The sequence below is a fragment of the Onthophagus taurus genome, chromosome 7 (assembly GCF_036711975.1).
Source record: "Onthophagus taurus isolate NC chromosome 7, IU_Otau_3.0, whole genome shotgun sequence".
In the NCBI taxonomy this organism is placed as follows: Eukaryota; Metazoa; Arthropoda; class Insecta; order Coleoptera; family Scarabaeidae; genus Onthophagus; species Onthophagus taurus.
This window is the reverse complement of record NC_091972.1, coordinates 20,642,424-20,655,439: the sequence shown is the minus strand read 5'-3', so window position 1 is coordinate 20,655,439 and position 13,016 is coordinate 20,642,424. Positions and strand designations below refer to the sequence as shown.

Sequence of the window (13,016 nt, the reverse complement as noted above, 5' to 3'; positions counted from 1 at the left end):
GACTAAGTGTTAGACACAAAGTTGAAATTGTACGCCTTGTTGGCGATAATATTCTTTCGAAAAGAAAAGCGGCTATAGAATTTAATAACAGGCATCCAGATATGCCTCCGGTTAGTGCTAGCACCGTTCACCGGGTAAATAAGGTATTCAACGATACAGGCAGTGTATCAAAACAAATTCTAAAAGTTCAAAATCCACGTCGGGAAATTAGAAATAATAATCAAATAGTGGAATATTTTCATAATAACCCTCATTCGAGTTTCAGAACGGCTGCCATAGATTTAAATATTCCAAGAGAATGTATTAGAAGGTGCCTTACAAAAAATAAAATTAAACCCTATAAACCAAAATTTCTACACACTCTTGAACCAAGAGACGAAGAGAGAAGACTAGAATTCTGTTTATGGGCTCAAGGTGAATACTTGGAAAACAGAAACTTTTTAAGGGAAATTTTGTTTAGCGATGAGGCCACGTTTACAACAAATGGCGTGGTGTCATCGCAAAATTCAAGATATTGGTGCACAGAAAATCCAGAGTGGATCATCAACGCAAGGCGACAGTATTCGCATAAAATAAATGTGTGGTGCGGAATACTTGACAACAGAATTATTGGTCCATTTTTCTTTGAGGGCAATTTAAATTCAACAAAATTTTTGTATTTCTTAAGAAATGAGTTTTCGAATGCGCTAAACAATTTACCACCTCTGGTATGTGCGAATATAAAATTTCAATTAGATGGGTCTCCCGTGCATAACGCAGTAGTGGTAAAGCGTTGGTTAAATGAAAATTTTGAAAATCGATGGATAGGAAGAAATAGTCATCTTATTGAATGGCCGCCAAGATCTCCTGATTTGACACCACTCGACTTTTTTCTTTGGGGAATCCTTAAACAGAAAGTTTACAGGTCAAGGACACAGTCGCTAGATGAACTGCGTGCTAGAATAGTTCAGGCATGTGCAGACATTACCCCAGAGCAACTGAGGAATGTAACAATGAATGCACGAAGAAGGTACAATAAATGTATCGAACTTAACGGTGGATTGGTGGAAGCAACAGACATTTAACTAGTTTTTATTTTCTATTAATACCTTGAATGTTGTTTTTTTCTTCAATTTTTTGAATTTCTGTTAAATATTGTTAAATAGTTTTGTATTATTCTCTGTATTTTATTTCCTTTTTTGTCATGGTTTACTCCATCTGATCAAATAAATTCATAAAATATTGTATTTTTCAATTATCTGTAACGGTGTTGATTTGTAACCATTTTTGATGAGATTTGGTATATGCCCATTTCAAAAGGCGCTTAATGCAGTGGTGTACTCAGATTTTTTGTAAAAAATTTCCTAATATGATTTCTTTATTTTTAGCACCTAAAAAGTGAAATAGTAGGCCTTGTTTTTTTAAGAAAAATATCACTCTTTGTCCTAAGGTACAGTTTTTTACGCTCTACAATTAAAAAAAAAATTATCGAAATCGGATAATAAATACAAATTTTACGAGGGTGTTCCGCTTTAAAACGGGTCACACTGTATATACAAAAGGAGGCAGCCTTAAGTGCCTTATCACTGAAAATAGTTTCTTCACTCAAGTTGATGCAGGGTAACCTCAGAGGATACCTCGAGATCCTCAAGGACCCATGTCTAAATCACCTGATTGAAATTAAAACGGACCTCATACCGACGGAATACAATTTCAACCAACCGTATAAGGTCATATTTAGTAGCAGGGATGATTGGGCGAAGGGAGGGCCTCAACTAAAAAGAGGAGCCCTAGCCTGGTACACCGATGCTTCAAAGACAGTAAGATCTGGAGTAGGCATGGGCATCAGTGGACCAAATAGCCACATCAAATTGCCCCTCAGCTCGGACTTAACAATTTTCCAAGCAGAAGTTCTTGCTATAAACTTCTGCACCGCTTTGAACCTACAGAAAGGACAAAAAGGTGCATCCATAAACATTTTCACAGACAGTCGGGCCGCCTCAAAGGCAATTCAGGCCTACACGTGTGGCTCCGCACTGATCAGAGATTGTACCAACAACCTGAGAGAACTCGCTAGGGGCAATGATGTTACCCTATGGTGGGTTCCAGGTCACAGCAACATTGAGGGCAATGAGATGGCCGACAAGCTGGCCAAAGAGGTAGCAAACACGCCCTTCATTGGACCCCAACCTGGATGTGGACTAGAAAAAAGCCACCTAAAACAAACAATCAACTTCCAGGTCACAGACAAGCGAAGAGTATGATAACTCCGTCGCAAAACAAAACCAAAGAGGTTTTATGCCTCAGCAAAGGGGATCTAAGAACGCTCTCAGGCTACCTGACCGGCCATGTGTCCCTAAAATACCACCTCTTCCACATTGGACAAGCTGAGGATCAAACTTGTCGACTATGCAACGACGAGTCAGAAACTGCTGAACATATACTTTGCAATTGCGTCGCCAGAGGCCGTCTAAGGCACAACGTCTTCGGTAAAACTCCCCTGTTACCTACCGACATAAAGGTTCAAGACCTCAGGACAATACTAAGGTTCATTAAGTACCTACATTTGCCCTAAACCTTTGGAGAGCTAAAGTTACAATAGATCTTATAGGTCGCGGTAACGAGAGGGGCCGCTCTCCTCAGCCCGGCAGCAATAATAATAATAATAATAATAATCGGTAGTTAAACAAACTGCTTTGATGTTATTTAACTCTTGGTTTAAATTATTGTAAGCCATTTCATAGGCACCTGGTAAAAGCGTTTGAGTTATACATTTTTTTGATGGCAACTGATAATCTGGATTAATAGCAGAAATAAATTTTTTAAAGCCAACATCCTCTACTATGGTGAATGAAGATTTTGAATAAAGAGAAGTAAGAGTGCTTCATCCATTCTCTTTTTTGAACCACTAGGATTTTTTTTCGTACATATGTTGAAAGAGTGGCCTGACCGACCTGTGACCTAGACGGACCTGGTCTTGCATGTTGTGTTTGATCAGATATATCTTCTACATTTACTAGTGATTTAGTAAGCGATGTTGTCTCTTCAGTTAAGCTAATTGTGGGATGTTTTCGCATCAAATGTTTTCGTAAATTGTTTGATGTGGATTTATAGCTAAGTAACGCTTTACACAATTTGCATTCTGCTGTCAATTTAGTGCTATCAATATTTAAAAAAAAATTCCATTGCATTGCAGAATTTTCACTTTTCTTTCGAGACATGCTAGAACAATAGTATATAATTTATTCTTGTTTGAGTATGTTGAATCGTTTTAATATACTTAAAACATATGAAGTTAGGTTACTTACATCCAAGAAATGATGGCTGTACACCATGTATGTACAGCAATTGGTTCAGGTAAAATTATATTAATTTTGACCAATAATACAATAATTCACTTTTATTCAACTTGTAACAGCGACGACGTGCGCGACGAACAAGATGTACTGGAATTGTGTACAGTTTTTGATCTTTACAAAATTACATTATAATTTTATTATTTTATAAAAGTTGATCATACTAGACCACAATAATAATAAAGTTTTTTTTTCTTTTAAAATATTAACAAACTATGTATTAAATCAATAAAATTAAATACATTTTATAAATGCGTATTTACATTAGATTCAGTTGATTCTTCCGTATAAGAAAATCCTTCTGGTGTTGTACTGCGTCTATTTAAAGATAAATCAGATTGTTTTGTACTAGCATCACTTTTGGTAAACGATTTATTATCGCTTCCGTATTCCTCTTTGTTCGTATCAATAATGTTTTCTTTGCTTTGTGTTCGATGATGTAATTTAGTCAATTTAGCCGCATCGCTGCTAATATTGGATATTTTTCTATTTCCCGATGTAGATGAAGTATTTTTTGATGAAACAACCGATTTTCGATTATTTCGTATCGCTTGCATCTTATTGGTGATGAATGTTCTAAAACCTTGATGCCACCATGCGTAGATTATCGGATTTATAAGTCCGTTACAAAATCCTAAAATAGCCAACGGACTGGCTAAGAGGACCATAAGTGATTTACAGTACGGATCTGTTTGGTCACTACATAAAGTATACATCATGGAAACAATAAAGTACGGACACCAAGTGATGACGAAACTCCCGGTAGTAAAAACAACGACTTTGATGGCCTTCCATTTACTTGGATTGTTTACTGGATTAGCGCTGGGTTTTTTAGGAAAAATTTTTTTAAATAAACTCTTTTCTTCTCTCGATGCCGATGGTTGATCAACTTCAACATCTGATGTATCCGATTGATTTCCGCGTCCTCGAAATATTCTTAAACCTTTATCATTTACGTCAATTTTGTTTTCATGATCGGCAATTTGAGCACGTTTTAATTGATTTATTTTTCTTATTGCGTGGTACAAGATGATTGAATATAAAATGATTACGATTAATAAAGGTATTATTCCGACACAAACGGTGAAAAATATTAAATCTTTCGGTGCAACCAAAACGAACCAGCATCTTTTTCCGCCATTTGAATCGCCGGACCATCCCATCGAAGGAAGAAAACCAACAACGCAACCTAACAAAATTAAAAATGAATTAAAGTATGAATGGTTTATTAGTAGTACCAGTAATCGAGTTTTTTTTTGTAAGTAATAATCCGGTTAAATCATTATGAAAAACACCGCCCAAAATAATCAAACAACACCGGCTAAGTCTTGGGTAAATAAACTTACCAATTATCCACGTTATCAAAATTAATATTCGAGCACGTAGCGGATAAACCCATTGTTGATATTGCAAACCGTGAATAATATAAAGGAATCTGTCGATTGCTATTAAACCAACTGAATAAACCGAAGCCAAAGTACTTGAAACGATCAATCCTATAAAATAAAATGTTATGTTTTTAATTAGATTGCTTGTTCGTATAGTTTTGGACACGAGTAGTTAAATGTTTCTTATATCTTGTAATAAAATCTCTCAAATACTATTTCTTATGATTCTTTAATTAGACGTTAACTTTTCTAATTTGTAAAATATTAAATTCTTGTTTTACATATTTCAAAGAATTAGGACATTTTATTACGTTGGAAATATTGATTTTTCAATAATCATGATATAATGTTGCAAGGTGAGCTGATGAAGCAAAGATCCTAAACATCTTTTTCGGTCTACAAAAAACTTGATGAATGAATTTGGAATGAATCACAAGTTTTGATTGTCTCCTAACAGACTATAGGTCTGTCAGGACCTATCATAATCAACTTGAATCTGGGCGTCATATTGTAGCGCCCGAATTGAGCAAAGATCGCTTGCGACCAAGGCGCAGTGATTAACATTATATCAATCTGAAACTGATCATCATATTGTGGCGCCACGGCTTTATCTGATGAAGTTGCAGTTCTTTTGTCTAATTAAGCCGAGAGTCAGTGATTAATATTAAGTTCAGAAAAGTAAACGGATTAACTTTGAAAAACTGGAAGAATCAGAAACAAAGAAAGAAATGGCAACTAGATATAACAAAACCAATAGAAGACCAGTGATAGGCATTCAAAAGTGTACTTCATGAAGTACATCCTAAATTGGAGGAAAGAAGAAAAAACAACAAGAAATACAAAGAAATCCACAAAAAGATTACAAAACTAAGAATAGATCCAGCAGGAATCGAAAGAAATAGACCGCGAAGCCCAACCGATGGTAATTCATTTGTCTGAGGTATACCACGCAATAGAACTATCAAAGACACGGATACTTCGAGATGAGAATAATATATACGCTACATAACCAGATGATAGCCTCAACATCCTAATAAACTTCTTAAATAAGGTATATTGCCCAGGAATTTTGCTATACGATTGGCCTTACTCTGTGTTTATTCTGATACCTAAAAAAGTAGAGCAAACAAATGTTAACAACATCGATTGATTTTGATGAGCTATAGTCTGAAGATAGCCTTAAGAGCCATACATCAGGAACATCGACAAAGTCATAGAACTAGAGAGGCACAATTTAAACTAAATGTGCTGCTTTAGAAATGTAGAGATCAATCACAATATGCTTTATGAGTAGATGACACGTCAAAATGATTAAAAATTTGTGCAGGTAGCCAACAGTATCAATAATAAGGACAGAAAATAAATTGACTAACAAAATATACATCAGAAAGGGTGTGAAATAGAGGTGATTTATCAAAAATTACAAGACTGATTCTTATGATAGCAGAGTGTATACAGGCCGGCTAAAGAAACTATCTACAAGAAATGTTAGGGCCATATTAAACCAAAACCCTAAAATTAGGGCACCAAAAATAGCCGACCACATCGCCTTTATGTCTAAAAACTTTATACATACAAGAACCATTTAAAGAGTTCATGATAATAGACTTTTCAGCAGGAAACCCCGAAAAGAGCCGCTACTAAAACCAATCGACGTTCAGCACTAAATCTCGTGATGACAAGAGAATGAAGTTTACTTCTTTAAAGTTTTGTTTACTAACGAATTGGAAAACAATATTTTTGAAAGTGATGGTCGAGGAAAAATTTGAAGGAAACGAAACACGGCATAAGGCCTTTGTAAGAGTTCCTTTCCGCGCATACATATAATATGTAATATGTATGCGCAGAAAGGAATTTTTGAACAAATAGTGTCATGGTTTGAAGAACTATAGCAGCATATAGTATGCGAAAACTGTTGTTCATTGATGAAAATATGGATTGATATCAATGGAGAAGTTTTTTTAGAACAAATTTGAAGCTATCAATGGAAAGCTTGGACTTACGGATCGCTAGATTTTCCAGCAAGGCAACGTCTGCAAGCATACAGCAAACATTTTTAAAGGGTGGTTGCTATACCACCTACTATCCGTTCCATCTATCTTCACAACCATTTGAAAAAAAATTGTGGTATATTTTGTTGTAATCACTGAACATTTCTCCGTAACATATGTAAATTTGAACCGTTATGTCGAAAACTGCTGGGTATATTTCAACGCGGTTTTAACCCAAATATGTCAAATAATCGCGTTTATCGGATACCATTATCAGTTTATCAAAGTTATGTCTCGCTAATTTTTTTAGAGCGGTTTGAGCGAATTATAAATTAAAAAGCAACAGTAATAACTAATAACCCATGCGGGGAGAGGAGGGTTTCGCCCAATCGGAAAAGATGGTCATGGTGTGTGTTCCAGAGATTGGATGTCGCACCTTTATTTCTTATTTAGGAACAATAAAGGCGCGACGTCCTATCTGGAACACACACCGGCCGGATAGGAAGATATCGATCTCTATAGTAAGGGCTCCTTGACGTTTGACACGGATAGTAGACAGCTGAACACACCTCTTCAGAACATGCATTTAAATCCGATAAAACATGTTTTGGAATGTAGATTTCAACAGTATAAAATACGAGATGCCAAAACTTTTAAATCTGAGTTACTGAAAGCGTAAATCAGAAGTCCGAATTTCTGCTTTTTGTGAATTTTATCTCAACTTAGAGACCAGTTGAGAAGTATAAACAAGTGTGTCCGTATAATACAATAAGTTCTTAATTCTAATTAAGTCTTCAATAGGTTACTTAAGTGTCTTTGAGTTGTACGCGATTATTAAGAAAAATCGTCCAATTTTATCAATTTTGACAACTGGGACATGTTAGACAAATTAGACAACATTATTAGAAACTGGTAATAGATAAATATGAAATAATTCTGATTTATTGATGCATTAGGAATATTTTTTATTCATAACGCCTTTCTCCATTACTTCTAGTACTCACATTATAGTTGATTTTATTAAGAGGAATCGTCTAATTTTGACATTTGGGGATTTATGCTATGTCATTAGATACTGGTGATAGATAAACATGAAATAACTATGGATTATGATTTCTCGATGCATTAGGAATATATTTTATTTAAAAGGTATTTCTCCGTCAGTTTTAGTATTTACGTTATACATACCTAATTGATTTTATTAAGAAAAATCGTCCAATTTTGACATTTTGGAGATTTATGCTATACCAATAAAAATTTGTAACAGATAACTATGAAATGATACTGTATTATGATTTGCTGATGCATTAGGAATATTTTTTATTAATAACGTCTTTCTCCATTAGTTCTAGTACTCACGTTATAGTTGATTTTATTAAGAGGAATCATCCAATTTTGACATTTTGGGGATTTATGCTATATCACTAGATACTAGTGTTAGATAAACATGAAATAGTTATGGATTGTGATTTCTTGATGCATCAGGAATATTTTTATTCATAACGTCCTTTTATATCAGTTCTAGTACTTACCTTATGGTTGATTTTATTAAGAGAAATCGTCCAAATTTCGAAATTTTGTGATTTATGTTATATCACTAGAAACTGGTGATAGATAAACATGAAACAACTATGGATTATGATTTTTTGATTCATTACGAATATTTTTTATTCATATCCTCTTTCTTCATCAGTTCTAGTACTCACGTTATAGTTGATTTTATTAAGAGGAATCATCCAATTTTGACATTTTGGGGATTTATGCTATATTACTAGATACTAGTGATAGATAAACATGAAATAGTTATGGATTGTGATTTCTTGATGCATCAGGAATATTTTTATTCATAACGTCCTTTTATATCAGTTCTAGTACTTACCTTATGGTTGATTTTATTAAGAGAAATCGTCCAAATTTCGAAATTTTGTGATTTATATTATATCACTAGAAACTGGTGATAGATAAACATGAAACAACTATGGATTATGATTTTTTGATTCATTACGAATATTTTTTATTCATTACATGTTTCTCCATCAGGTCTAGTACTTACGTTATAGTTGATTTTATTAAGAAAAATCGTCTAATTTTAACAGTTTGTGATTTATGCTATATCACTAGAAACTGGTGATAGATAAATATGAAATAATTATGGATTATGATTTCTTGATGCATTAGGAAAATTTGATGCAAAACGTTTTTCTCCATCAGTTCTAGTACTCACGTTATAGTTGATTTTATTTAGAGGAATCGTCCAATTTTGACATTTTGGGGAATTATGCTATATTATTAGAAACTGCTAATAGATAAATATGATATAATTCTGGATTATGATTTATTGATGCATTAGGAATATTTTTTATTCATAATGTCTTTCTCCATCAGTTTTAGCAATCAAGTTATAATTGATTTTATGCTATATCACTAGAAACAGAGGAACAAAAGAACAAAAAAACAGTTATTTTGAACTATTACCTTTTACAAAGAAACATATTGTACCTGTTCCACAAATATATTAGTTTATAACATCTCTAGACTCTATGATCTAATTACTAATTTTCGCATCGAAGTTAATCGCCCTTGTTAGTTACAAATGAATTCCACAAAAATACATAAAAAACTTTTTAACTTTTCGTGTCCAAAAAATTAACTACTTTTGCTAAACGTATAATTCTTAAAAATAGAAAGTTTTTGGACATACCAATTTGGAAGCAACATATTGAATGATTCCTATTCTCTTTCGGATATAATTGTCCAAACATTACTGCAAACGATGTTACCAAATCTGTCATAGCAACATTCCCAAGAAATAAATATGTTGAACGTGGTTGTTGACCTAACAAAAAAAAAATTTATCAATTTAATCTCACTAAATAAAACATTTTATAATAATAGATGTTTAAATTCGACGTGTTTGCTTTAATAGATAAGATTGATATAATTGAATGGGAATTTTAGTATGACAAATCAATAATAGACTAAAATAAATTTATAAACAATCTGTTTGCTTACCTTTTTTAATAATTAATCCACTCGAAACTACTATAGATCCGTTCAATAAAATTGCTAAAACACCAACTGTTGGTATGAGAATGTCGTATAATAAAAGTTGCGTTTTTTGGGAAGTAGTTATGTTTGCTGTTACGTTATCCATGTTAACAGTAGTATATTCGAGTTCGTAACTGTACTCCGTAGTAGTCTCCATGATAACAACACCGATAATATTCCCCGATGAATTTGATACAGATTTCACAAAATTATCTATTTACTAATTACTTTATTGTATAATTTTACAAATTTATGTACCCGATAAAAATTTTTATTTTATTATTCATCTTTGTCTCACTTCTAACGCAAGTTAAAAATTGTAAATAAAAACACACCTTAAAAATATTAGTCACTGTCCTCCTTGATGTTCGCCAGTTGACTGTCAGTCTTTTATCGAGCATTTTCGTTCTGTTTCAATGATTCTGATTGTTATTATCAGCTTAGTTTCCCCACTTCCCGTGCATATCTTTTTGAGGAAGCGACTTTTGTAAGTTGATTTTCCTGAACAAAAATCCCAGTTTTTAAGTCACCACACATTTTATCTAACAATAAATAATTTTTTTTGATAAAAAAAACCGAAACTCACACATTGCATATTCTTAACCGCAACGAATGTTTTTAACAAACTAAAACTGGTTTTATATATTTTTTTATTCTACTCTTTGCAAGGCTCACTTTAACCTTGAAAAAGAATTTTGAGAAAGTCAAATTACACCATTGTATTAATATTAACATCTTTACATCTTAGGTAATAATAAATTTCCAGCTTATTGTATGCTAATATGACTGATAATAGTTGTTAAAACCCCAAGAAAAAAATTTAAAAAAATATTAAAAAATTATTTTTATTAATTTAGATTTAATCTTATTATTATGTTGTTCCAAATTGCTTTATTAACTTCAGTACATAATAATAAATTAGATGAAACTGCATGTATACTTTCGCAATAAACGCGGACAAAAACACTGCTGAATGTTTACCATTAATGGGACCAATATGTTCATTTTACGCGTCACATTTACTATGCAGATGTTCGCGAAGTTCAGGAACGGATTTAGGCAGGACTTTATTAAAACTACTTTTAAATTAGATTATTTTGATCCAATCCTGCCGATATTGCATAACTCTGTTTGTAATTCGACGTGGATATCAATCAATGCATCATGATTAATTAATAATGCGATGACAGAATAAATTTGGATTGATTGAAGGGTTTGATTTAGATATGTTTTGGATTTAACTGAAAACGGAAGCACAATTATTACATTTTAATTTCTTCTTATATTAAAACGATATTTTTTTATTAACAAAAACCTTTAAGCAACACATTTTTATCCATCTATTTCCACCTGTACATGCTGATATCTTTGTTGTCTTTAGAGAAGGCGGAATATTAAACACACCACCAAAAAATCGATCTTTCCTTAATCTAAAACCGTATTTAAATTTACTTATTAATTTCTTTTACGGTAGAAATTTATTTTTATAGCACTTATTCTTGATTAAATTTGCTTTAAAATACTTTTTATTTCATATAAAAATCTCTATTCGTTTTTGAGATACGATTTTGAAAATTTGAGTTAAAGTTATAAAAGAAGAGGACAGAACAGCCGTTTTCAAGGAATTCTGGGAGATGAGTTAGAATAAAAACCAACAAAAAGAGCTATATACAAGAAAACACGTGAAAAATGCCTTGACCTCCTCAATTATCTCTTCTATCCATCTCTTTCTTCTCATGCTCTTTTCCAGTTTGTAGCTCCTAACATGTTTCTAGCATCCCTCTGCACCTCATCCCCTCATCTTGTTCTGGGTTTCCCAAATGGTCTCCTACTTCCAGGCTGTCCTTGTAGTATCTTCTTTGCTTTTCTTTCATCAGGCATCATCTGGACATAACCTGCCCATGTTAACTGTTTGAGTTTTATATAACTGAGATGTAATTTTCTGTTTCTGTCACATTGGTACTTTTAGTAGAGTTCTTTCTTATAAATAGCTTATATGTCTCTATTACTTTAATTTTTCTGTGTGTATTCCAATTGGGTTTCAATACTTTAGCTTTAACAAATATTATCCCATTTTTGTGAGCAATGTATTTTCCGTTGGGATAATAAATACTATTCCTATTATTATATTCTGAGACTCGTGGTTACTCATAAAAGTGGTACAATTCGTGGTTCATGGGGGTTCTCCACATATTCCTGACTACTATTCGTGCAAAAAGTCAAGACCCCTCACTTTAGAGATCGATATCTTTGTAACCGCTCGATGGAAAAAATTGCGGTAAAGTTTATTGTAATCAGTGAACATTTCTGCGTATCACATGTTAATTTGGAAATTTTTGGGTTCGCGGTTTTGCTTTTATCGCGAGTTAAGTGAAAAAAGTACCCGATTTTGGAGAGTGCCAGCAACTTTGTCTACTTTGCGATTTTTTCTCTCCAAAAGTATTTGACGAAAAAATTTGAACTGGTGGTAAACCGATGTGTTGTTAATGTGGGGCATATTTTATTTTTTCGATATTCTATATAGTTTCACCATCTGGTCCAATCGGACCAGATGGTGCGTCCTAGACAGTACGTCGCGCCTTTATCTTACCTATATAAAGAAATAAGGCGCGACGTCCTGTATGGGACGCACCATCTGTTCCGATTGGACAGAACCCCCGTCACCCCGCAGAGCTTATTTCTGTTTCTCTTTAATTTGTAATTCCATTAAATCGCTCTTTAAAAATTAGGGAGCTCTAATTTTGAAAAACTGGTAACGGAATCCGACAATCGACATTATTTGACATATTTTGGTTAAATCCGCAAGGAAATCCACCCAGTCGTTTTCGACATAACGGCGAATCTTACTAAACCGCGATTTTCCGTAAAACTGTATGGAATATCGAAAAAATAAAATATGCCACTCATTAAGAACACATCAGGCTTCCAACTGTTCAAAATTCAAATTTTTTCGTAAAAAATCGCAAAGTTGACAAAGTTGCTGGCACTCTCAAAAATCGGGTACTTTTTTTATTTAACTCGCGATAAAAGAAAAGCGTGAATCCGAAAATTTTCAAATTATCATATGTTACGTGGAAATGTTCAGTGATTACAGCAAACTTTGTCGCAATTTTTGTTATCAAGCGGTTACGAAGACATAGATCTCTAAAGTGAGGGGCCTTGACTTTTTGCACGAATAGTAGTGATATAGCATACATTCCTAAAATGTTAAAATTGGACAATTTTTCTTAATAAAATCAAATATAACGTAAGTA

General features: G+C 33.2%; 2 protein-coding genes across 3 annotated transcripts in view; one reads left to right on the top strand and one right to left on the bottom strand.

Moving 5' to 3' along the window:
- The window catches only part of LOC111424653 (FERM domain-containing protein 8 Bili), a 39,831-nt gene that overhangs the window by 9,120 nt on the left and 17,695 nt on the right, over positions 1-13,016 (top strand). The window lies entirely within an intron of this gene.
- On the bottom strand, positions 3,365-10,249 carry LOC111424654 (5-hydroxytryptamine receptor 1D-like). The gene is made up of 4 exons (XM_023058274.2): positions 9,727-10,249; positions 9,416-9,550; positions 4,682-4,831; positions 3,365-4,524 (listed from the first exon to the last, which is right to left on the bottom strand). The coding sequence occupies exons 1-4, from the start codon at positions 9,917-9,919 to the stop codon at positions 3,581-3,583; spliced, it is 1,422 nt and encodes a 473-aa protein (XP_022914042.2). The 5' UTR covers positions 9,920-10,249; the 3' UTR covers positions 3,365-3,580.